The sequence below is a fragment of the Hypanus sabinus genome, chromosome 7 (genome assembly GCF_030144855.1).
Source record: "Hypanus sabinus isolate sHypSab1 chromosome 7, sHypSab1.hap1, whole genome shotgun sequence".
NCBI lineage: Eukaryota > Metazoa > Chordata > Chondrichthyes > Myliobatiformes > Dasyatidae > Hypanus > Hypanus sabinus.
Window position 1 is genome coordinate 147563273 of NC_082712.1, and position 27446 is coordinate 147590718.

At 38.2% G+C, this 27446-nt stretch overlaps 1 protein-coding gene across 6 annotated transcripts in view; it reads right to left on the minus strand.

Moving 5' to 3' along the window:
- Positions 1-27446, minus strand: part of LOC132397313 (MOB kinase activator 2) — a 186506-nt gene that overhangs the window by 5982 nt on the left and 153078 nt on the right. For all 6 annotated transcript variants that reach the window (XM_059975944.1, XM_059975943.1, XM_059975941.1 and 3 more), the window contains 3 exons: positions 15001-15161; positions 14008-14101; positions 74-198 (listed from right to left, as the gene is read on the minus strand). In XM_059975944.1, coding sequence (XP_059831927.1) covers positions 74-198; positions 14008-14101; positions 15001-15161 — 380 coding nt within the window. The remainder of the gene's footprint in view (positions 1-73; positions 199-14007; positions 14102-15000; positions 15162-27446) is intronic.

A 27446-nucleotide genomic window follows, 5' to 3' on the forward strand; every position in this document is an offset into this window, starting at 1 on the left:
CATCAGGACCATTTGCTTTTAAATCAAAATACCAACAAAAAACAAGCAGGTAAAAACAAACTACATAACGTACCATATTTTGTCGGGAAGATGTCTTCATCTGTCACAAACTTTTGTACAGAAGTCATGACAAAGTCCACATATTGTGGGGCTGTGCATTTGATTTTCTTTCCCCTTTCATCATACCAATAATATTGCCTGTTATGAAGAGAAAGGTTATCCATTAATTCTATGCAGGCACAGTGACCCTGAACTTTCTAGTCACAAGCTTCATACAACAGCAATTTGCTCTCCACTTTCTTTGCTTCACTGCTCCAAGCGTCAGTGAAAACTAACTTAAGTTAAGGGAAGATTATATTTACTATGTACACAGTTCATTTTGAAGACTCTAAAAATATTTAAAAATTGTGATCAGCAACCAGTCTCCTTTATTTTCACCTTGTTCAGAAACATTGACCTTAGTGTTAGATTATGTATTCAAGTTCCAAGGTAAAAAGAAATGTACAAACCAGCAGTCGTGGAAGTACTGAAACATTAGCGATGAGAATCAAGGTCCTGGAATATTTGTTTGAGAACCTCTAGTATTATGCAAGAAGCACTATATTTGCATTCTGCTAACATCAGTATCAGATTAACTTGCCATTTCTACACTAGCTGTGCACAAATTATAATTATAATTGGACAAGGATTTTGCTTCCTGAATACTTTTGGGTGTCTTATAGATTTTAGCCTGCTGATCACGAGAATCACCATGAAATTTCCCTATCACACACCATTTTCTTAAAAAGTCGCCTATATTTGTTATTTCAATTTCTAATTCACGTCAGAATAACAAATCTCGAGATTAAGACAGGTATTTTTGTAGGTCCACAAATCAAGCAGGTTATCAGTGATAGGCAATTTAAAGAACTTCGAGTGGAAAGCATTCAACTACAGAGCATCAAACTACTTGCAGCAGTTTGGCAACGTGCTTGAAGCATACAAAATCATGATGTGCAACATGTCACTAAGGACACACAAATTGCTGGAGGAACTCAGTAGGCCAGGCAGCTTCTATGGAAAAGAGTAAACAATGTTTCAAGCCAAATCCTTTCATCAGGATGTGATGAAGGGTCTCGGCCAGAAAGGCCGACAGTTTACTTGTTTCCATAAATGCTATCTGGCCTGCTGAGTTCCTCCAACATCTTGTGTCTGTTGCTTGGATTTCCAACATCTGCAGATTTCCTCATGTTTATGTCACTAAATGATTAATTTTCTGCATTCCCATTTAGACTTCTTCCCTGCAAGTCTTTGTGCTGCCAGTGATGAGCATAGTGAAAATTTTCACCCGGACATTGTAGTCGTGGAGAAACAGTAACAGGGCAACTGGAACCCATCAACGCTGGTTGATTATCGTTGGAGACTTAAACGAGAAGCCTCAGACACTGAGCACAAATGAAAATCATCAACAAAATGTTTAGCTTAGTTGAACTTTTACAAAGCATTAGAACAGTTATGCAACTAAATGCATGATATTTAATAAAAGTTAATTTCTAATTTCTCTAAATTCCTATGTGATACAAACACTCTGAAATTACATTTGTTTTCAGCTTTAGGCTGTCTATCATAATCACAAAGATTCTACAGAAGCAATATTTCTGAAATAATTTGTTGTCCAATGTTAGTTACTGTGACTACCTTTAAACATTACTGCATCTAATAGCAACTCACTGATGACTGACATTTGAATCATTCAGATCAAATTTCATTGAAAGATAACAGAAACTGAGAAAGATCAGCATTGGTAAATCTACAAAACACTACCAGCAACATTAAGGCAATAACTTTTTCCTGTTATATAACAGGTTTGTTCCAGTCATAATTATTTTTGATTTTGAACATAGTTTACATTGTCCATGACTTACATTTCAGGATACAGTTTGCAAGTGGTGTACTTCACACCTCTATTACATTGTTAATAAACTTTAAAACTTGTCAGTCAATAGGTTCGGAAACACAATTACTTTCTGTAAGCTAAATTAAAGTCTACCTTGTAAATTTACTTTGTTACATTTATAGTCCACAATAGAAAAGCACCTATTTTCCTCATTACAAGATGAGAGACTGCTCAGTAAAGTTCAAAGTTTAAGACAGTGTGATCAAACTACATAACTTTGACATGATGGGAATCAAACTGGATTTATATCTGTTAATATTCTATGCAAAAAGGGTAATAATATTTATGAATGCAGTAGCTCTGCAATACTCCTACCATCGATAACCTGTGACAAAAAGGGAGGCTAATCATCCAAGAGTTGGCCACTTCTGTTCATCCCAAAGAGAAGACTAAAGTGCTAAAAAGCATACAATTATTCTTGCTAAACCAGAAAAACTTTAAAAGGGTTAAGAGTAGCATTTAACTATAGACGTGGATTATTGCCACCTAACACAAAGATATTCTCAATTTAGTGGTAAATCAACATCAAGCCCAAAAATCTGAAGCCACGTGAAGATAATGCTGGAAAGCAAGGTGGACTGAAAATATAATTCAGTTCCATCATGAAAACGCATGGTAGACATGAACAATCTTAGAGCCCCAAGACCAATCTAAGCTTACAAATATAATGTATTACAAGTGGCAAACAGTTTTAAAACATTAATCATAAGACCATAAGATGTAGGAGCAGAAGTAGACCATTCAGCCCATTGAACCTGCTCTGCCATTCAATCACAGGCTGATCCAATTCTTCCGGTCATTCCCACTCCCCTGCCTTCTCCCCATACCCTTTGATGCCCTGGCTAATCAAGAACCTATATTTATCTTAAATACACCCATATCATATGGCAAAGCAAAACAAATTCAGTGAACAGGAATATTGAAGGATTTAACACTGGATCCAGGTTAGGTTAATTGAATTTCACATACAAATGGAGGGTGCAATAGTTCCATCTAAAACTTGTGTAAAACAAGTAAACTCGACACTGAACTTGGCAGTCAACAACTCCTCTGCAACTAGAACCCCAATTTCCTAATAAAAAGATGGCAACTAGTAAGGACAAGTAGAACCTTGTCTGCTGTGATCATTCTGGTGCTGGTGCTTTTCAGAGTCATGTCCTCAGCACCCTTATTCTCCTCCCCCGTACACTCATGACTGCCTGGCCAAATTCTGCTCTAACTCCATCTACACGTGTTTTCAAACGTTACTGCGATAGTGAGTTGGAGTACAGGAGGAAGATAGACAGCTTTGCTGTGACAACAGCCCTTCCCTCTATGTCACCTAAACAAAAGAGCAGGTCAACTTCAGGAAAAGGAGCGGTGGGGGGGGGGGGGGGAAGCGGAGGGGGGTGGTGCACATGCTCCTGCCTACATCAACAGTGCAGAAGTAGAGTGCTTCAAATTCTAGAAGTTGTCCTGGGTTCAACTATGCAGACATTACAGCCAAGAATGTTAGCTTCCACGGACTCTCAAAGTACCACTTGCTGCCTCAGTAAAGCAGCCAGCATAATTGAAGACCCCACCCTCCCAAACTGGATGGGCTGAAGGGCTGTTTCTGTACTGTAGCGCTATATGAGTCTATGAGGGAGTTTGTCATGAGAAGTGCTGCGCTTCCTGAAACAACTCACTGGAAATCAGAAGAATGAGAGTGGATTTTGCAGAAGCATATAAAGCTGTGAAAGGGATTGATAAGATAGAGGCATTAATGTTGGCTTCACTGACAGATGAGACTAGAACAAGGGGACATCACCTCACAATCTGTTTTTCTCCCCCAAGAGAGTAGTGGATCTATAGATTTCTCTGCCCAAGAACATATAAATATATTAATACATAGATAGATTTTTGTTCAGTAGGGGAATTAAGAGCTTATGGTGAGGAAAAGGCAGAGAGGTAGTGCCCAGCTTATGATTAGATCAGCCATGATGGGTCCCATGGGTCATTCCTGCTCCTATTGAGTTCTTACTCCACTCTCTCAGCAAGTTAAAACTGACTTGTTTTTCCCAGTTCTGACAAAAGATCTTTCTCATTAGTTCTCTCTCTTTCATCGATGATGCTTGACAGTTTTGAAAAGAACATATTCAAGTTATTTCAGATTTCTAGCATCTGGAGCTTACTTTTATTGGCATTGAATAAAAAGACTATCAAGAGAAAATGAACAGCTTGTTTCCCTCACAGTATAATTGATCAAATACTATGTAAACTCAGTAAACAGAAGTTAGATGTCAGTTTTCTCTTTGGATGGTTGCAAACATCTGGGGTGAAATACCCCAAGGACACAGTAATGTTGGCAACATTTTTTGCAATGTCATTGTGACAATAAAGCAGACTCTTCAGTAATGGATATATACATTTCAATTTCGAACCAAAACTTATGACATTAACACCATCAGCTAAATTTGAGAATCCTGAGTTGTGTTCAGTTGAAATGAGAATTTCTCCTTTCACAAATTTTGATTTGTTTTAGCAGGGAAAGGTAGGGGGTGGTTCTAAGGTAGAGAAAACTAGAAATTTAAAACATTCAAAAATATTTAAGTACCTTTATGAACACCTAAAGCAACAAAGTACCAAGTAATAGCAGACATGTTGAATCATTTCTGTTGGAACTTACTACAGTTAACAAGAATCTCAAATTTCACATGATTCCTCTCCGCATTCCTGTGTCAGCCCTTCCCTATTCAATGGCACCTTTGCATGCAGTAGCTTGCAACTGTAGCAGGAAAATATTTAGCCACAGGCTAACAACAGATTCAGACCTGAATGTCATATCAAAATGCAGATACCCTGGATAATGAAGAGAGTAAAGAAGAGCAGGGGTCCATGGAGACAGTTTGGCACTTGGGGAACAAATGAAAGCAAAGGAGAGCACAAGGGAATGGCAAAGCAAGAGGGAGATAGGTCGTCTCCGGTTTCAATCTTATTTATCTCCTTATGCAGCTGGTATGCAGTCAGTCATCAAATGTAACCTAACTCTCCTGTTAAACTGAAATTCAGCGCATCCTCTCCATATGTAGATTTCATAATTTTCTTTCTTGAAACTACAATTCACAATACTTCCTACATCCAGTTTCCTCTTCTTACCAACCTTTATGGTTTTTAATATTATCTCTGAACTTCTCTCACAAATTTGCCCTTTGATCTTCACCCAGCTACTCCATTTCTCACAATGATGTTAGCTACACCTTTTCACTCTGTTTGCTTTTCATCAGAGCATTCCTGTGTGCTACACAAATGGAAGCCAGCACAGGTATTTCTAAATTTCAGGCTGGGTCTTAAGTAAACTTTAAGTTAAGATTTCCTTCAACAGGCAAGAAAAAAAAGTATCTATAATCACAAATAAGAGAAAATCTGCAGATACTGGAACCCCAAGCAACACATACAAAATGTTGGTGGAACTCAGCAGGCCAGTCAGCATCTATGCAAAGAATACAGTCAACGATGAAGAGTCTTGGCCTGAAATGTCGACTGTACTTTTTTTCCCCACAGATGCTGCTTGGCCTGCTGAGTTCCCACAGCATTTTACGTGTTGCTGACATCTATAATCTGACAGCTTTTAACTAAAAATTAAGCATAGATATGTATTGCCTATATATTGCCTCTCAGAATTTAACAATTCATTAGTTTTGAGTTTTATCAAAAACAAATGCAAAATGATGATGGATTACATTACATTACCTGAACATACACATTAACCATCGGATTTAATTGTTTTGAATATGTTGTAAGCAGAAGTTTCAGCGATTGCACAAAGCAAGAATTACTTTATATACTTGATGACCACCTGCTGTGTTGCAGAAGGTGACAACTTTCAAGTAGCATGTTCACGTTTCAATCAGATTTTGCTTAAAGTGGAAGGTACAGGTTTTTCTTTCAGATGACCTTTGACCTCAGTATTAATATTTCTGATAATACTCCAACAGCAATGTTTACAAAACAAGTAATATGCAGGGATGTAATATTTTCAGTAAATAATTGGCCTTCATTCTAAGTCACGCTGAATAATATTGGAAATGCAGACTGAAGGAAAAAAAACTTTCCTAGGCTTAGGTGAACTGATTACTCAAAACTTTTGATCTTTACAATTACATAAAACAAATTGTTCCCAACACTTCCAAAGTACTGAACCCTTGCCCTACTATATTTTCAAGTTATGTCCAGGAAGAACTAGAATGTTTGGCACTGCTTAGCGAAACTAAAAGGATGAATGGAAGGAACTTTGTATTTCCAAATAGCAACAAGTTTCTAATACTGTACTCTGCAAGACCTAAAAAGGCTTCAAAATACAGTTGCAGAGATCATGCACTTAAGAAAACATACTTTAACCATAGAAGGGTCCTAGAACACAAGAATCTCTCATGAAAGTTGGCAATATAAAAATGGCCCTTATTTGGCAAAGCACTGGTAAAACCTCAGTAACAGCTTCAGAGAGCAGAAAACAGTATCATGGATATATAACCAGCATTAATCTGCCAAATATTAATGACAAGATCCTTCCATGAGCTTCAGAACTTTGCTATTGTAAAATTACAAAATACAAAGTCTACAGTATATTTTTTAAATTCACAGATCAATCTCTCTTAAATAGAATCGTATCAGCATTGTCTCTGTACAACATTTGAAACATTGTGGCATCTAACCAATTCAGGAATTGATACAATCGCTTGAAACTGGAACTCACTGTTATTGTGTGTCACATTGTCAGGTGTTGCTCTTTGGGCAAGATCTGGATCAAAACCCATCTCTGACTTCTTGGGGGAATTAAAAAAAAATCCCAAACACATTTTAATTAAGTGCATGATGGGGATGTTCTCCCAGTATCTTGACTACAGTATTTTGACTACAGTATTAACATAGCACATCAGTCATGTTTCTGAACACTGTGGTTAAGAAAGCATATAGTGCGCTGGCCTTCTTCAATCGTGGGACTGAATTTAGGAGCCTAGAGGTAATGTTGCAGCTATACAGGACCCTGGTCAGACCCCACTTGGAAGTATTGTGCTCAGTTCTGGTTGCCTCACTACAGGAAGGATGTGGAAACCATAGAAAGGGTGCAGAGGAGATTTACAAGGATGTTGCCTGGAATGGGGGGCATGACTTATGAAAACAGGTTGAATTAACTTGGCCTTTCTTTCTTGGAGCGATGGAGGATTAGAGGTGATCCTCAAATAGGTCATTGGCGGTTAGCATAGGCTCAGCAAGTCAGAAGGATCTCTCTTTACACTGTATGATTCTCATCGTCACTGAAGCATGAGGGTAGGCCTCACTCTCAAGATCTGCGAAACTTCCACTAATGTCCCTACTCTACAGTATCATTTTGGCAGTAATGTTGGAAAATGTGGACCATTTACCATACCATGCTGTCATATCCAAGAAAAGGGAGGCAGTGGGGATTAAATTCACCAATGCCTTCCATAAACTCTTATTACTTTAACTGAGAGAAAAGGGCGTTTGAAGATCACTATCCCAAATTTGGCACAAAAACTTGTAGTCTTTGCATATTTCCCAAGACTTGGACTATTTAAGACCACCACATATAGGAGCAAAATTAGGCCATTTGGCCCATCGTGTCTGCTCCTCCATTTCATCATGGCTGATACATTTACAACAAGGATTCTCATGACACTGGAGTGACAATAACAGTGACAGTTCTGTAAAATCTTCTCTAAATCCACTGTAAGGATGTGCAAAAATACAAGTACCTTTTCTGAGGCAAAAATCCCAAACACATTAGCTAGACAATGGCTGTATTTGCTGATTAACAGTCCATCATTTCAGAACAGGAAACAGCAAACAGTGGGAAGAGAAGAGCAAAAGACACACGGTTAAATTTTAAACAAGCTAACATGAGCTTTCAAGTTTTTTCTTGTTTAAAAAAACTTCAGAAATCAAATGCAAGGCTACAATTCATTTATAATTAATTATGTGATTCAACTTGACACAGCACAGTGTAAAAGCTACTTCATAAACTACTAACAAAATTAAACTTTAACTTGGGCAAAACTACATTCACTTTTTAAAACCCTTCATCCATCACTGTGACATATTCTGTTAACAAGCAATTAAATAGGTTTTTCAAACAGGTTTGGCCAGCCTGCTCATATCACAGTTCTCCTGATGTCTGCAGACCAATCAAATTGAACAGTAGCCAAATAAAAAAACAATACAATTATGAATGTCAGCAGTATAACTTTAACAGGAGCTCTTTATCCAAAACTGAAGAATCATCAAAACTAAGGCCTACAGACTTCAGTGAGATCTGGAGCAGAGAAAAGACGGGAAAAAGAACACTTTGGTTAAGTTAGAATTTGCAAAACTTGTTGAGGGCTCTGATTTAACAGCAGGGCAGTGAGTTTCTCGAAGAATCCCCTAATTAACCACCACTTCAACTCACATAACAAATTACAGTTATATTAATTTTTAGCCAAATCATGAGAAACAGCAGCTTACAAACTCCTTTTAATTTCTGAATTTCCTTTAGTTTAGTGCTCAAGTCTTCAGGTACTTCTAAAATCAATAAATTAGTGTTTGATTTACTACAGAATTTGTTCGTCAGCTTCATTTCACCAATTATTCAAATTTAAAGTTGAGTAGAAGCAAATGAGGTCCTAAATATTCCACTGTTTCCACACCTGGGTTGTGAAAACATTGCAATTAAGAACTAGTTTATCAATATTGTACTGGTGGCAAAACACACACTTCAGATCCCCAGCTAGTGATTATAATGATACAAGTCAAAATCTAAATTATAGTAGCTCTTTCATAGAGTTCAAATCAACAATTTACGTCTTTTGAGATTAATCCAAGCTTAGCTAAAAGCACTATCTTAACAAGATGTTTGAAAAGATTGTAAACTAGAGGGAAGAATGTTCTAAGGAGGTAGAAACAGAAAAGCTCACAGAACAAGAGGTGTTCAGACAGGAAATTCAATTGTAGCACACAATTTCTGATGGCATGCCAATAAAATACTGAAAATATGATTAGTCATACAGGACAGAGGGTGATGGAATTGAACACATGCGTCAGAAGACCACATTAAACCAAGACTGAGGATGTCACTGTCTTTGATTCAATACCATAATGGCCACTGAAGAATTCAACATGGAGTTAGAAAGCACTATTTTGAATTCTGACCCATTGAAGGAATTGTGTGAGAAAAAAAAAACTGGAGCTTGGAGTAATTTTTAAAGTTTGAAAGAACAATCGATATTTTAATTTTTAATTCAGCTAAAGAAGGCAGAATCATGACTATAAATTAGAGCTAGCAAGTAGTCAGAAATTTCTGGAAATGTCAGATGAGATATGATGGATAAAACAAGCCCAAGAAACCCTGATCAAGTGACTCCTGCACCCCTTGACTAGCAATAATATAGTAACAAAAAAACTTGATCTAAAATTTAGATCTGAGTTGTGATATGTGGCAATTAATTTCCTAGAAGTCAACAGGTTTAAAAGCAAGCAAGCAAATTTGTAAATCATTTTTCAAACAAGGCAATATAAAGTGCTTTACATGGGACAAGATATATATTGTCTGAAATTTGATGTTTTTGATTTTTATAAGAGAAAAAAATCACACAAAAGTAGATATGATAAATAGAAGTTACAGTGCAGCAGATTCTAATTAAAATCTATAGTAAAAAGAAACATTTTAAGCCTTGACTTAAAAGATCTTAAAACTGGTGCGGACTTCAGATCCTCTAGAAGGTTATTCCAGATATGTGGAGCATAGTCACTAAAAGCTGCTTCACCATGTTTAGTTTTGACCCTGGGGACTGTAAGCAGACCCACCCCACATGACCTGAGAGCTCGGGAAGGTTCATAATGCCTCAAGAGATTGGAGTTGTATTTTGCTCCAGACCATTCAATACTTTATAACCAGTAGTAATACTTTAACGTCAATCCTTTGACGGACAAGAAGCCAGTGTAGCGATCTGAGAACTGGAGTGATATGTTCTACTTTCTTGGTGTCTGTGAGGACTCCAGCAGCAGGGTTCTGAATGAGCTGCAGCTGTTTGAGGGATTTCTTTTTACAGCGACCTGTGAAAATGCCATTACAGTCGTTAAGCCTCCTAAAATTAAATGCATGGTTGAGTTTTGCTAGAAATTGCTGAGACATAAGCCCTTTAACTCTCGCTATATTTTTAAGGCCGATTTTGTAATTGTCTTAATGTGGCGGCAGCTAAAATTTAAGTCAGAGTCCATCATGACACCAAGGTTTCTAGGTTGGTTTGTGGTCTGTAACAACAAGTAGTCCAAGTGAGCACTGACTTTTAATTGCCCTTTTTTGACACCAAAAACAATTATTTCCATTTTTCCTTTGCTTAGCAAGGAAATTTTGGCTCACCCAATCAGTGATTTGTTCAATATAGTTTTTTAGTGATTGTATGGGACTACAGACATTTGATGACACTTATGTAAATCGGAGCATCATCCACATAATTAAGGTAAGATATTTTGTACCATAGCACGATTTGAGCATAATTTAACAAATTCCACGTCACGTCGGTAGTAATAAACCTGATTCTGAGGGAGCATGTACATGTTAAACAGAAGAGACCCTAGCATGGACCCTTCAGGCACACCACATATCACTTTTCTTCGGTCAGATATGCAGCAATCAATAATACAAAATAGTCCCTGTCTTGTAAATAAGATTTGATCCATTTTAGGACTGTACCAGAAAGTCCCACTCAGTTTTCCAGTCTGTCCAGTAATATGCCATGGTCAACTGTGTTAAAAGCAGCACTGAGATCCTGTAAAACCAAAACTGAAATTTTACCATCATCATGGTTTGAGTGGATGTCATCTAAAACTTTAACCAGAATAGTCTCAGTGCTACGGTGTTGTCGAAATCCAGACGGGAAAATATCCATACTGTTGCTTAGTGCCAAAAAGCTGTTAAGTTGCTGATAAACAACCTTTTCAATTATTTTACTTAAACATAGTAAGTTTGATATAGGCCTGTAGTTATTAATTACTGAGGAATTTAGGTTGTTCTTTTTTTAAAAAAAAGAGGCTTAATAACTCCCTCTAGAAAACCCCTGCAGGGTTTTGAGAAGCAATCTGATAGAAGAGAAGAATTGACTATTTGCAGCGTGTCTGGCGCCACGCAATTAAAACATTGTTAACAAAGGTTGTAGGCAAAATGTCAAGGGAACAGGAGGAGGATTTCAGGTGTAGCACAAGTTTTATAGTCAATAGGTTTGAAATGCGTAATTTTAACTGAATTAGTTCTGAATGAGTGAAAGAATGACACTGACTTCTGACCTGATGCAGAGACACTAACTGCATGTCTAATCTTCTGAATTTTGTCAGTAAAACAGAACACAAGGTTATTACATAACAGTTCAGGTGCTACCCTTATTGGAAGATGTGAGAGACTATCAACTGTAGCAAATAAGGCATGTGCATTATTGCTATTTGTGTTTATAATATCAGACAATGACTGCCTTGCACATCTCAACTCTAAATTATAGATGTGAAGAATCAATAAACCAGATCATTGTTCCCCCCACAGCAAATACAAGTGCTTGCATTATAACTCTAGGTGATGCTTTTTTAAATTCTTGCTTTACAACATCTTTATGCACATCTCCACCTATAGCTAATGCAGAATTAATGTGCTTCAAATGAGGGAAAAGTTCAGTAATATGACTCAACACAAGGTATTAAGATATCACCCACAGTCCATCATGAATACACACTTTTGAATTTTTGGCTTTTGAGCTGGGAAACTATTGCCAAAACATGTTCAAAAGAGAATTTTACAGAATAAAACGAAATAACAAGAAACAAAATAGCTATCCAGAAATACGGTGTTGATGCTTTGCATCAAACAACTTTAATATGAAGGGGGAAAAGTTTCATGAATTTTAAAACCGAGATATACTTTTGGTCAATTGGCTTTGTGGCTATAATGGAGTAGAACTGATGCAACAAAATACTGCTATCCACAAGCAAAGTTGTGTGAACAGTGGCATCAGTAAGTAATGGAATAAGAACTGCTTCTTAGTGATTCTGTTCATTTCCTTAAAATTCAAAAAGCCACAACTTTTTTCAAATGTATGTACTCTTTCATGCAACAGCCAGCTGAGGAACAACTGTGACTAAACTTCCACATTCCCTCAATTACAAGAATACTATTATCTAGAGTTAGGTAATATTTACACTAAATAAAAGGGGAACTAATTTTGACATTGGGTGGCTGCTACATATGGAACATCTGTAAGTAGCTTCCTACGTGCAATCATGCAAAAACGTTTAGAGGCCTCATCTTTGTCAAGTTAACAAAATGGCACAGTTCCTTGTCAATTTTAGTAAATAATGGAAGCATTCAGCAGGTCAAGCAGCATCTATGGAAGAAGAAAAGATCAAAGACCCTTCAATAACACTAGGGAAGTGACAAAAGAAATTAAAGTTGCAAAGAGGGTGGAGGAGATATATGGATGTATCTCTAGAGGCTGAGGCCATGATCCCAATGGTATTGCGCCAATCCTGCTTAGTTGATGAATGAGAGGAAAGAAAGGAACATATTTAAGCTAACAAATGCATGGTAATCTGTTGCTAAACCAAAAGCTAAAAGGCAGTTTTTATGTAGGGAAAAATCTGAGCCTGTATTACTGAAATGTAACTGACCAGTTCTGATAAGCAGAAAAAGCGAATTACTCAAATTTGTGATGTACTAGGCATTTCCATCATTCTGCCATTGAGCTTTGGATTCAGTGAAAACATCTGCCTGCATTTCAGAGCTTTACAATGTCCTTTTCTTTGTTTTTGCCCTCTTGGTAACTACACCATCTATTAACAAGATAGCTCAATAAAATATTGAGATAATGTGGACTGGCCTCATCCAATCAGTGATATCCCCTTTATCCCTCCCCATGCTCTCTGCAATTTTAAGCTAACCTTGTTTTCTTATTTTCCCATTCAGATTGAGAGTCTTTAAACTGAAACATGAACTGTTTCATTGTCCATAGATGCTACCTGGCCTACCAGCCATTTTCAACATTCTAACTTTATTTTAGATATCCAGGATCTTCAATGTTTTATTATTTTGCATCTCAATTTCAACCGTTAAGATGTAAATAAATTTTTAAGAAATTATAAATGTGGGCGCAATTTACCAAGGATTAATGTCATCCATATATTCACGTTCCACAGATGAGATATTTCAGATATAAGGCTAGACTGAAGAAGCAGAAATTATTTTCCTTGGAGCAAAGAAGGTTGAGAGGAGATTTGATAGAAGTCTACAAGATCATGACTGGTTTAGGAAGGTAGATAGAGGGAAGCTGTTCTCATTAGCAGATGGTGAATTCATTGCCTGTAGGAAGGGGGGAAACAGAAATAATCAGTGCCTTTTAAAGGGAATTGGAAAGGGACCTGAGAATGAATAATTTGCATGACTATGATGAAAGAGTAGCAGAAATGGGCCTGATAAGAAAGCTCCTCTAGAACCCGGGTTAGAATTGACAGATCAAATGGACTCCTCCTGCCCCATGCCGATGAAATCATTTAAATTCATCTTTTGCCATGTCTTTCATATGGTCATTATTAATAAAGTTAGTAAACTGAAGGAACACAATAACCCACCCCACCACCAATACATACATATCACCTCGCATTAATTTATGTACAATCGGTCTATGTATTTAACAGTTAAAAGAATATGGTATTTTATAGGATTGTTTTCATATTTATTGTGGTTTTTTTTAAAAACTATGTACTTTAGGCGTACTTTATGCTGCATCGGATCTGGAGTAAAAATCATTTGTTCTCCTTTACACTTGTACAATAAAGGATGACAATAAGCAATTTTGAATCTTACTTTGAAATTACACTCTTTTGATTAGTCACAGGAGAATATTGGGATTTCCACTACTTCTTCAATGCATCAGCATAGTGTACAAATGTGGAATAATAATTATTAGAGAATCTGAAGGCAAGTACTTGATGTCAATACATACTCATACTAAAATTTCACTATCAACATTTTAAAATGTATGATTTTAATTTCTGCAATCTCAAATTATACTTACGTATTGCACACAGTCATCGTCTGACACGTATCTCCAGTGCAGAATTCAGAAATGGTGCTGTACTGAAGGTTTATGTGATTGAAGAATGTTGTTGCTAAAATTTTGGGAAGGAAAGAAAGTGTTAAATGCTACCAAATATTTATGTTTGGCAGATCATAAACAGGATTGATGAAAAGTTAAATTTTGTTCTTATAATTTCAACATTTTGATGTGAAGTAATCAGTTTTCAATGAATAGACGGCATTGTAAACAGTAAACAAAAATTCTAACAATTAAGATTATATAATCATTTAGCAATACAGATTCTACATCTAAAATTCTTCATTTGACCAGGATATTCTAAATTTAATTATAAGGCAAAACAAGAATAAACCAAGCCAGGCAAGGGAGGTTAAGAAAAACAATTTTAGGCAAGTTGGCACTGTCTGGGAAAGGCACCTGCAATGAAACTGGAGATAATTAAAAGACTGTAGCTCATAATTTGTTCACATGCACAGTTTTTTCTTACTGATTTTCTTCTTTTTCCAGAAAGTATAATTCTTAGCTGGTGCATAAATGAAACTTAAATGCTATAATTATTTAACTATAATGAATATCATCACCAGACAACGTAACCACCAATTACAGTGATAAGTTGGAGCTCCAGGGGTACATTCAAATGTGGAAGAGTTTGTGATTTTTCTTCTACACAGCTACAACATTTAAAAATCAGCTGGTTTGCTTTACCAAGCACCTGTGGGCAACATCGTATTCAACAAAGCAACAGGAAAAACAGAAAAGCACTAATTGCATTTACGTTCTGGTTATTTATTTTGAAAACAATGCATTCAACTTGTCACATTAGAAATAAACAGCATAAGAATAAGCTTTCTGGCTCAATGTGATTATGTTGAAGTTCTAGCTCCACACCAGCTTCCACAACCCATAAGTTATTATGGAATAAGATTTGATAATGAACTGTTGGTTATATCTAGGTGTACAGGAGAAACTTACTATTGCTGGCTAGCCATTCATTGAGGTCAATTTCACGTGGCAGAGCCACCAGTTCTTTAAAGTTGAAATCTGTTATTCTGGCTTTGGTATATTCAGGCTCCAGATACAACTTCTTCTCCTCTGTTGCTGCTTTTTTACCATTTGGTTTGGTCTTGGACTTCCTAAAAGAAGAAAAACATCAAGATTAATTGAATGGAACATTTTTGGATACAGTTCAATACAACATTGTTGAAGAGTAATAAGAAAATGGTACACAATCTCATAACTATCACATAGGGATTTCAACATGTAGTTCTGTGCAGGACAATGAAAATACAAATAAAATGAGCATGGGAATGAGAAGCAATGCCAAAAATCTATTCAATTCCCAGAATATTCCCTAACATAATTACTGTACATTAACACCTGCCCTCCCCTCCCTCCCTATTTCCTGTTTAAGCCAATTCCAAGAAGAAATGTCTTCCGTCACGACAAACCTATCAGTAGCAAAATGGATCACAACACTTGTACGAGACTATTTCCTTCCTTAGTGCTGAATTTTGGAATAGTATCTAATCGTCAAATGGCATTTTCAACTGTTTTTGTTATGTATCCTTGCCTACTGCAGACACCCTTTTATGAAGGAAAATGCAGTTACTAAATCTATGGCGAACAGAAGGCAGCTGAATATTCATTAAGCTAAATTACTTGAGAGCAGATATTTTTGTTACAACAATGAAAAATGAAAAAAGTTGATGATCATTTAACTAGCTACACTGGACAGCAATTTTTTTCCTAAATAAAATTTTTGTTTGGTTATGATAGACTGCTTGAAGCTAAACACAAATATAATTTCAGACTACTTGTATCATGTAGGAATTGGATAAACAAGAAATTAACTTTTATTAGTATGTGTTTAATTGTATAATGGTGCTGATGCTTTGCAATTGTTCAACTAAACTAAACACGTTTTGTTGATGATTTTCATTAGCACTCTGTCTCTGAGGTTTCTAGCTTGTGTCCAACAATAATCAGCCAGCATTAATGGCTTCCATTTGCCCTGACACCGTTTCTTCATAACTGTGATGTCCTACTGAGCCCTTTCATCATGCTCATCAGACAGTGCCAAGATTTGCAGGGAAGAAGACTGAATTGAAATAACAAATATAGGTTATTTTTTAAAATATCGTGTGTGATGGGAAAAGTTCATGGTGATTTTCATGATAAACAGCCCAAAATCCACAAGGTACACCCTAAAGTATTCAGAAAGCAAAATCTTTGTTGTCCAGTACTATTGGACATGATCTCCAAACACTTCATGATCTAGTTGTCTTTCTACGTAGATTCCCCCATAATAAAAATCATCACATGTTCATATTGAAAACTTACACTGTTAAACTTTGAAAGCAACTATTTAATATTCTCAAATGGTATGATATTTTGAGTGAACATGAGAATTTTGAATTTGCATTTGAACCGTACAATACAGAACCTATAAGCAGTAAAACACATTACTGTAATCTATGCGGAATCAATAAAGCGTACAGTGCTGCTGAGTGATTTTGAACAAAATATATGCATATTATCCTAATTATTTTCCTCACAATTTGCCTCAAGTTAATTCAAACTGGTTGCAAAAAAAAGAACATTTAGAATTGATCTTAATGAAATTGATCAGCTGGTAAGGAATTCAGATAGAATCATTTGCAGTGTTTAGAAACATAGAAAATAGGTGCAGGAGTAGGCCATTCGGCCCTTTGAGCCTGCACCGCCATTCAGTATGATCATGGCTGATCATCCAACTCAGAACCCTGTACCTGCTTTCTCTCCATACCCCCTGATCCCTTTAGCCACAAGGGCCATATCTAACTTCCTCTATAGCCAATGTACCGGCCTCAACAGTTTCCCGTGTCAGAGAATTCCACAGATTCACCACTCTCTGTGTGAAGAAGTTTTTCCTCATCTCGGTCCTCAGTTTAATGATACAGTACAAAAATACTAGAAGAAATTGGAAAAGACTACTGAAATTCTGTTTCCTATTTGGCAAAACCTGAATAAATATCATATATTTACTTCTGAAGCATTAGAAGTGGAAGTATGCTGTTTTCAAGTGGATTACAGTATTCTTCCAAACAAAATCACAAATTTATCTTTAGAAAACACATATAAGACAATAAAAAATCTCTACGTACATTTAGTGGCCACTTTATTAGGTAGCACAGTGGACCCCAGAGTGGTCTTCTGCTGCACACCACTGTTGTAACGCATGGTTATTTCAGTTGCTGTCAATTTCCTGTCAGCTTGAGCAAGTCTGGCCATTCCCCACTGACCTCTCTCATTAACAAGATGTTTTTGCCCACAGACCTTCTGCTCGCTGGATGTTTCTTACTTTTGCACCATTCTCTGTAAACACTAGAGACCATTGTACATGAAAATCCCAGGAGATCAGCAGTTTCTGAGATACTCAAACCACTCTGTCTGACAGCACCAATCATCCCACAGTCAAAGTAACTTAGATCACATTTCTTCCCCATTCTGATGTTTGGTCTAAACAACAACAGAACTTCTTGACTATGTCTGCATGCTTTTGTGCAATGAGTTGTTGCCACAAGATTGTCTGATTAGATATAAGCATCAATGGACAGATGTACCCAATAAAGTGAGAGTGCACAAGGAAACATTTATTGAGTTCAATAATTCAGTACCACATTGTCATTTTTTTAATCTTTTTTTTTAAAAAAACTATCCCACTTGAAGTAAATTAATAAATATATTTTTAAGTATAATTAACCAACTAAAATACCAGAAGTATCTTTCTTACACAAGTTCCAAGATAATTCAAATTTTAGAATCTTGACATGCATAGCACACACCAACTAATTTAGTCTGCAATGGTTGAAAAGGAAAGCCTTTCCATCTTTTGTCAACAAACCAAGACTAATAACACTTATAATTCACCATGTTTCCAAAGCTTAATATAAATTCAGTTCTGAAATGAATAGTGGGTGAATTGAAAAGCAGCAGGCTAATTTTGGAAATAATGGCAGCTAAAATGCAAGAAACATCCTGTTAAAGAGTACAGTTAACATCTAAATCTGTTTATTTGTCACACATACCAAGCTGTAATGCATCTGGATAGGAATGCTTCCTACAGTGCATTGATAAAAATTGGTGAAAGTCAAAGAAGAAATGCCAAACTTCCTTGGCTTTCTGAGAAACTAGAGGCACTGGTGCATTTTCTATGTGGTTGGATCAGCACATTAACAGAACCTCCTCCTCAATTCAATGTCGGGTGATTATGTATTTCATTTATTACTAATCATAAAGTGAAACAGTAATTAACCTTAACTGTTTATGTACAGCTCATTTCCATTGCTTTCTGCTTGCCATTCAATTATATCCTGGACGTTGTCCAGATGTTCATACCAAGTTTCAGAACTTCTGGGAATAACATCTCCTGGCAATGCATTGCTTTTCCTATTCAGTTTATGCAAGGAAAAAAATTGCAGTACTGCCAGAAGCCCTTTTCTCCACATTCTCACAAATATCTTTTCCTTAATAGGTAAACTCAGTTTGATATTTCCGAGGCTTGCCATTAATGTTACAACATTAAATGTTGTTGATACAGAAGCATACATTAGCTGAGAACACAGAAATAAATACTTTGAAACATAGCTATTTGAAACTAAGAAGCTGTAAAATCAAAATAAAAACTGAACACACTGGGAATATTCAGATTAGGGAGCATCGGATGAGAGAGAAACAAGATTAACTTTTAGGTCAGGTCCCTTCATCAGATCTGGAAAAGTGAATAAAACTTTTCCATTTCTCCATCCACATCAGTTGCCTTATCTAAGAAACCCCCAAAATTTCTATTTATTTGGAGCTCCATTAAATCAGAAGTTATTCTAACAATTAGAAGTTATGAACAATTTTACATTTCTAAAGAAATAGAATTCCATACATTCAAGATGACTGCTAAGAAGCCTTTCTTCACCAACTTGGTAGTTCAAGGCGCACTCTACGTAATATTTTCATTAATCCCTTTATATGAAAGCATTTTTCTTCTTAAAAATAAAATGTAGTACAAAATACATATACTTTAACAAGACTGATCAAAGATAATCTATTTTAGTACACATGGTCATTTCTGATGTCCTCAAATTGCTTTGCAAAGCAGCCAGCTGCATCTTATACCGTGCAATTCCCAATAGTGGGTAATACAATCTTGCTATTCTATGACAAACACAAAATAATTATTTTGGCTTCATATCAAATCTTTAAAATGCAACCATACTACCAATTAGAACAAAGAACATTACAGCACAGTAGTGTGATCACTCCAGTTGAGTGTGATGTTCTCCAGGGTTGTCTATTGGTAGATCCTCAGGTAGATGTAGAGACTGATGTAGAGAATCCACAAACTCTGGTGCAGTGTGGGCAAGAAACAGCGCAGTACAGGCCCTTCAGTCCACAATGTTGTGCCAATCCTTTAACATACTCAAAGATCAATCAAACCCTTCCTCCATTTTTCTATCATTCATGCCCAAGGATTTCTTAAATGCTCCTAATGTACCTGCCTCTACAGGGTATTCCAAGAAGCAGAACTCTGTTTAAAAAAAAATTATCTCTGAAATCCCACCCCCCCCATACATTCCACCAAAGACTGTAAAATTAAGCCCTTGGGTACTAGCCATTTTTGCACTGGGTAAAAAGTCATGCTATCCACTCGATCTATTACTTTTTATCATCTTGTACAACTCTTATCAAGTCACCTCTCATAGGGCAGTGGATGTGGTCTATATGGACTTTAGCAAAGCATCTGACAAGGTCCCCCACGAGAGACTCATCCAGAAAGTCATGAGGCATGGGACAAGTGGAACCTTGGCTGTTTGGATAAAAAATTGGCTTAAAGGAAGAAATCAGAGGGTAGTTGTGGAAGGAAAGTATTCTTCCTGGAGGTCGGTGACTAGTGGAGTGCTGCAGGGATCTGTCCTGGGACCCCTGCTATTTGTGATTTTTATAAATGGCCTGGATGTAGAGGTGGAAGGATGGGTGAGTAAGTTTGCGGATGACACGAAGATTGGAGGAGTTGTGGATGGAGCTGTAGGTTGTCGAAGGTTACAAGAGGATATAGACAGGTTGCAGAGTTGGGCAGAAAAATGGCAGATGGAGTTCAATCCGGACAAGAGTGAGGTGATGCATTTTGGAAGAACAAACCAGAAGACTGAGTACAGGATTAATGGTCAGTTACTTAAGTGTGTGGATGAACAAAGGGACCTCAGGGTTCAAATCCATACATCCCTCAAGGTCGCTGCACAGGTTGATAGGGTAGTTAAGGCGGCCTATGGGATGCTAGGCTTCATTAACAGGGGGACTGAGTTCAAGAGTAGAGAGGTCATGTTGCAACTCTACAAATTTCTGAAGAGACCGCACTTAGAGTATTGTGTTCAATTCTGGTCACCTCATTATAGGAAGGATGTGGAAGCTATGGAGAGGGTGCAGAGGAGATTTACCAGGATGTTACCTGGTTTGGAGAACAAGTCATATGAAGCAAGATGAGCAGGGCTGGGACTTTTCTCTTTGGAGCGTAGAAGAATGAGAGGGGATTTGATAGAGGTCTACAAGATTATGAGAGGCATAGATAGATAGGGTGGATAGTCAGTACCTGTTTCCCAGGGCACCATTAGCAAACACAAGAGGGCATATGTACAAAATTAAGGGAAGGAAGTTTAGGGGAGACATCAGGGGTAAGTGTTTTTTTTTTACACAGAGGGTTGTGAGTGCCTGCAATGATTTGCCAGGGATGGTGGTGGTGGCTAAAACATTAGGGGTATTTAAGAACATCTTGGCCAGGCACATAGATGAAAGAAAAATAGAGGGTTATGGGGTAGTGTGGGTTTAGTACTTTTTTTTTTAAAAAGGATTATATGGGTTGGCACAACATGGAGGGTTGAAGGGCCTGTACTGTGCTGTGGTGTTCTATGGTTCTATGCTCCTTCACTCTGAAGAGAAAAGTGCCAGTTCAGCCTTTTCTCAGAAGACAAACTCTCTACTCCAAGCAGCATTCTATTAATATCTCTTATGCACACTCTCTAAAGTTTCCACTTCCTTCCTTTAATGAGATGACCAGAACTGAACACAATGTGTGGTCTAATCAGGGATCAGAGTTCAACATTACCGAGTAGTGATCTTGGACTCAATCCCACGATTAATGGAGGCCTATATACCATTCACCATCTTAACAACCCTATCAACTTGCGCAGCAACTTTGCGGGATCTATGGATGTGGATCCCAAGATCCCTCTATTCCAAGACACGTCTAAGAAGCTTGCCGTTAGCCCCTGTACTCTGCCTTCAAATTCAACCTTTCAATCTGAATCACTTCACATTTTCAGGGTTGAACTCCATCTGCCACTTCTTAGCCCAGCTCTGTATCCTGTCAATGTCCTACTGCAACCTACTTAACCCTCCACACCATCTATAACCCCACCAACCTCAGTGCCATCTGAAAACTTACTAGCACCCATTCTTCCACTTCTTCATCCTAGTTAATTATAAAAATTGCAAAGAGCAGGGGTCCCAGAACAAATCCCTGTAGAACACCACTGGTCACAAAACAACAGGCATGATACATTCTATCTACAACCATCCTATGCCTTCTGTGTGTAAGCTAAATTTCCCTTGATCCCATGTCTCCTGATTTTCTGAATGAGACCAACATAAAGATCCTTACTAAAATCCACATACACATCCATGGTTCTATCTCCTTCAATGTGCACTGTCACATTCTCAAAGAATTCAATCAAGCTCGTGAAGCATGACCATAAGACATAGTTCATAGGAATTAGGTCATTTGATTCAATGAGTCTGCTCTGCCATTTGACCATGGTTGATCCTTTCCCTCTCAACTCCATTCTCTTACCTTCTCCCAGTAGCCTTTTATGACCTCACTAATCAAGAATGCATCAACCTCTGCCTTAAATATCCAATGACCTGGCTTCCACAGCCGCCCATGGCAACGAATTCCATAGTTTCACCAAACTCTGGCTAAAGAAATTCCTCATTTCCGTTCTAAATGGACATCCCTCTATTTTGAGGTTGCGCCCTCTTGTCCTAGACTCCCCCACAATAGGAGGCAACCTCTCAATACCTATTCTATCTAGGCCTTTGAACATTCAATTGGTTTCAATGAGACCCCCCCACCCACCACACTAATTCTTCTAAATTCCAGCAAGTTCAGGGCCAGAGCCCTCAAATGCTTCTCATATAAGAAACCTTTCATTCCCGGAGTTATTTTTGTGAACCTGTTTTGAATCCTCTCCAATGTCAGCACATCCTTTCTTAGATAAGGGGCTCAAAGTTGCTCTCAATAAACCAGTGATGTCTCACCAGTGCCTTATAAAGCGTCAGCATTACTTCCTCACCACTGACTCAAGCTTGAAGTCAATATTTAGGGAATCCTGCATGAAGACTCCTTTTGCACCTTTGATTTTTAAATTTCCCAACACTGTACTCCATCTGCCACTTCTTTGCCCATTCTCCTAACCTGTCTAAGTCTTTCTGCAGCCACCCTACTTACTCAATACTATATGCATCTTAACGTACCTTTGTATCGCCTGCAAACGTGGCCATCAATTCTGTCATCCAAATCAGTGATATACAACATACAAAGAAGCGGCCCCAACACTGACTCCTATGGAACACCACTAGTCACTGGCAGTCAATCAGAAAAGCTCTATTTATTCCCACTCTTTGCCTCCTGCCAATCAGCCAATGTTCAAACTAAACTAGTATCTTTCCTCTAATACCATGGGCTCTTATCTTACTAAGCAGCTTCATGTGCGGCACCTTGTCAAAGGCCTTCTGAAAATTCAAGTACACGATAATCATCAATTCTCCTTTGTCTACGCTACTTATCATTTCCTCAAGAATTCCAACAGATTTGTTAGACAAGATTTCCCCTGATGGAAAGCATGCTGACCACCCTAATCAGATCATGCTTCTCCAAATGCTCATTATTCCTGTCACTGACAATCTTCCCCAATAATTTGCCCACCACTCAAGATTCACTAGTCTATAATTCCCAAGGTTAATTCTGCTCACCTCCTTGAATAAAAGATTAACATTTGCCAATCATCTGGTACTACTCCTGTGGCCAGTGAGGACACAAAGATCATCAAAGGTACAGTGATCTTTTCCCTTGCTTCTCATAAGCACTTGGGAGATATACCATTCAGCCCCGGGAAATTACCTATTTTAATTTAAGCTCCACCACATCCTCTTTCTGAACATCTACATGTTCAAGTACATTAGCCTGTTGTACGTTGTCCTCACATTCACTAGGGCCTCTCTCACTGGTGAATATTGAAGCAAAGTATTCATTAAGGACATCCCCTACCTCTTCCAACTCCAGGTACGATTCCTTTACTGTCCCTGATCGGTCCTATTATCACTCTGGCCATACAACTGTTCTCATACATGCAGAACATCTTGGGGTTTTCCTTAATCTTACTTGCCAAGGCCTTCTCATGATCTCTTCTGGCTCTCCTAAATTCTTCAGCTCCTCCCTATTAACTTGTAAATCTCTAGAGCCCTGGCTGATCCTTAGGGTTAGGATTAGCCCAAACCCTAACCTTAAGTAAGCTTTTTCCTTCCTCTTGACTAGATGTTCCACATTGCTTGGCAACCATGTTTCTTCCACCCTACCATCCTTTTCTTGTGTTTATGGGATAAATCTATCCAGAACCCCATTCAAGTGCTTCATAAACAACCTCTACAATTCTGTTGTGCATTTCCCCATTACCAATTTGTGCTTCCAAGTTCCTGCCTAATTGCATCATAATTTGCCCTTCCCTAATTAAATACCTGCCCATACAGTCTGTCTGGATCCCTCTACAAGGCAATAGTAAAGATCAGGGAGTTATAGTCACTGTCTCCAAAATGCTCACCCACTAAGAAATCTGACACTTGACCTGGTTTATTGATGAACACCAGATCCAGTATGGCCTCATTCTAGTCGGCCGTCCACATATTGAGTCAGGAATCATTCCTGGAGACAACTCTCACATTCTGACCCATATAAACCTTCTGTATTAAGGAGATGCCAATCAATATTAGGCAAGTTGAAGTGCCTCATGTCAACAATATATTCCAAATTTTGCCTTCCAATCTGCTCCTCAGGGCCTCTGTTGCTATTGGGATGGGTGGCAGAGTCTACAGAATACTAACTGAATGATTGCTCCCTTCCTGTTTCTGACTTCCACCCACTATGACTGAGTACAATTCCTCCGTGCCATACTCCCTTTCTGCAGCTGTGATACTATCCAAATGTGGAGAGGGGTGAGGGGTCATAATATGATGGGAGTAAAACTATGCATGGGAGAAGAAGACTAAAAAAAAATCAGAAGCCAGGCGCCTTCCAGAGTCAGCAAAGGCAGTATTTCTAACTCCTCCATTTCTAAACTACCAAATACTGTGGAAACTATTTTATATAGTTTCTGTTAGGATAATTTGATTAGTTTTCTACTTCTGGGGTGAATGAAATTCTATAGCAGCGGAGTTATCAAGTGCAACAGTTTCATTTTATGTACTCTCCCTGGTATTATGAAAATTCAGTGTAAACATGCACAACATTTTGACATACTTTACCCTTGAACACTTTCAGTGTTCCTGCTATAAATGAAGTGAACCTGCAGTTAAGAGCTCAAACACCAGTCAATGAATGATTTTGGGAATATAGATTGACCAGCTATTAAATTATTTAAATTCCCAATGGTTTGCCATCTTGTTCATCGGGCCCCATTTCCCATGCTCCCCTTAAACTCAACCCTACGCTCAACTTTAAACTTTGAGCACACAGAAAAATTGATTATATTCCTGTGTTACATGGAAGAACCACCAAATTAATAGTACATTAGGGTTTTCAAAGTTATAGTCCAGAAAATCTGATAGCCCAGCGTCATAGTCCCAAGCATTCCAGAGCTAAGAGTTTTATTGTATTAGTGTATAAAAGTGAACTGAATTTTGGATAGAATTTGCATATATGTACAGTATGATCCTTCTAAAATGTGGTCATTTGAAATTTCAGTAAGAGTATAACCTTGTTACACCAGATTCCACATTATTAAACTCTCCATATTACTCAATTTCAATAATTAATGTTTTACTAATCTGTCAGAGAGGAAATTCATGAAGAGAATACTTGTTTACAAGTGACTCACACTGCATCTCCAACAGTTGGAGGCTTTTCAGCCCATTAATTCTGCGCTAACAGTTTACCATCACAAATTAACCTACCAGGTCTTTGGAATATGGAGAAAACTCAAGCACCCAAGTGGCCAGAGGGAGAATGTGGAAATCCACTGCTGATCTGGATTAAAGCTGGGTTGCTGGAGCTCCGGCCAGGCCAGGCCTCTATAGCAACTTGCAAAGCAGCCTACAGACTGTATCAGTACTAAACTGGAATTTGAATGGACCTCAATCAACTGTTTCATTTGCAGATGATAAGTTCCACTCTGCCCTTCACTTGGTCCATTTCTGTCACCTCCCTCCCCTGTTTCAATCTGGCTCCATCTCTGGAGACAAACTATTGATTACCATCTTTCATAAAGCTACCGACTCCTAGTTATCTTGACTATACCCTTTCCCACCCGGTGTCCTGTAAAAGTGCTTTTCCCTTTCTTCCATTTCTTTGTCTCTGCTGACCTGTTCCCAGAATACAGCTTTTCTTTACAGGACATCAGAGATGTTCTGCATCTTCAAAGAATGTACTTTCCTTCCTCCTTCACTGATGCTGTGGTCACCCTGCATCCTGCTGCTTTCACATGATAGATTTCCTCGTCACTACCTACCATCACGAGCCTCCGCATCTAACACATCACCCTCCACAACTTCCACCACCTCCGAAGGGATCCTATCACCAAATACATCTTTACCTCCCCCCTCCTTGCTTTTTGCAGGGATTGCTCCCTCACCGATTCCCTTGTCCAGGTGAGGTAATACTTCACTTGTGAATCTGCTGGGATCATCTATTGTGTCCACTGCTCCCACTGGTGAGACCCATCATAAATTGGAGGATTGCTTTGTCAAGCATGTCCACTCCACCCAACTGCCAAAAGTGAAACTTCCCAGTGGTCAAACATTTTAACTTCGATTCTCATTCCCGTTCTGATATGTCTGTCCATGGCTTCCTCTAGTGCCAAGATGTGGCTACTCTCAAGGTAGAGGAACAGCAACTTATATTCTGTCTGGGTAGCCTCCAACCTGATGACATGAATATTGATTTTTTCTTCTCTCCTCCCTCCTTCTTCTATTCCCCACTCTGGTCTCTTCCCACTTCTCACCTGCCCATCACCACCCCCCCCCCCCACCACCAGATCTGCTCCTCCTTCCCTTTCTCCTATGGCCCACTCTCCTCTCCTCTCAGATTCCTTCCTCACCAGCCCTTTATCTTTCCTACCCACCCATCAACTTTTAGCTACTCTCCTTCTCCTCCCACCAGCTTTTTATTCTGGCATCTTCTTCCTTCCTTTCCAGTCCCAAAGAAGGGTCTTGGCCTGAAACCTCAACTATTTACTCATTTCCACAGATGGTGTCTGACCTCTGAGTTACTCCAGCATTTTGTGTATGTTGCAAATGATGAGTTACTTTCAAAAAGTCTGCCTATCGAAAAAAACTTCACACATTGGAATTACGTATGAAATTCTTCCTTGACTTCAATAAGCTTAGGATAATGAAAAACCAGAATATTGCTTTGAAGTTCATACTACTACAAATACAACTCCACAGGTATTTGTAATGTAACTAGTCAGTGAACTTAAACATAGAAACAATATACTGTATGTCTACATATAAATTATGCCACTGTAAAAGGAAAAAATAAAACTTCTTAAAATTATACAATGTTGGTATTATTGACTCAATTTTTGAAATAACTCAGGATGTTCCCAAGACATCTTGTCCAAATGCTACAATCTGGAGGAAAAAAAAACCAAATGTGCTGAAGACAAGCAAAATAAAGTGGGGGGGGGGGGTAGGGAGATGCAGCCAAATAGGGAGGGGAGGGTGAATGTGGAGACAAAGACTGGAGGGTGATGAGTAGATACACAAAAGGCTTTAAGTGCTGGAATCTAATCAATAAGGTAGTAACAAAAACTATTCAAAGAAGAGTTGAACAGATGAAGCCATTGGAGGGAGGGGATCCAGTGAGTGAACTGTGTAGGTGGTCAGTGAATGGAACTAGGATGGAAGTGCAAAAAGGGAGTGGTGGGAGGGGTGGAAGAGAGGGACAGCTCAGGATATTTACTGCAGACACACCACAGGTGCTCTGCAAACCAGTTGCCAAGTCTTTGCTTGGGCTTACCAATGCTGAGCTACATCAGGAGCATCAAATGCAGTAAACAAAGTTGGAAGAGGTGGATGCAGACCTTTCCCTCTTCAGAGGCCCTGTTTTGGTCTCTGGATAT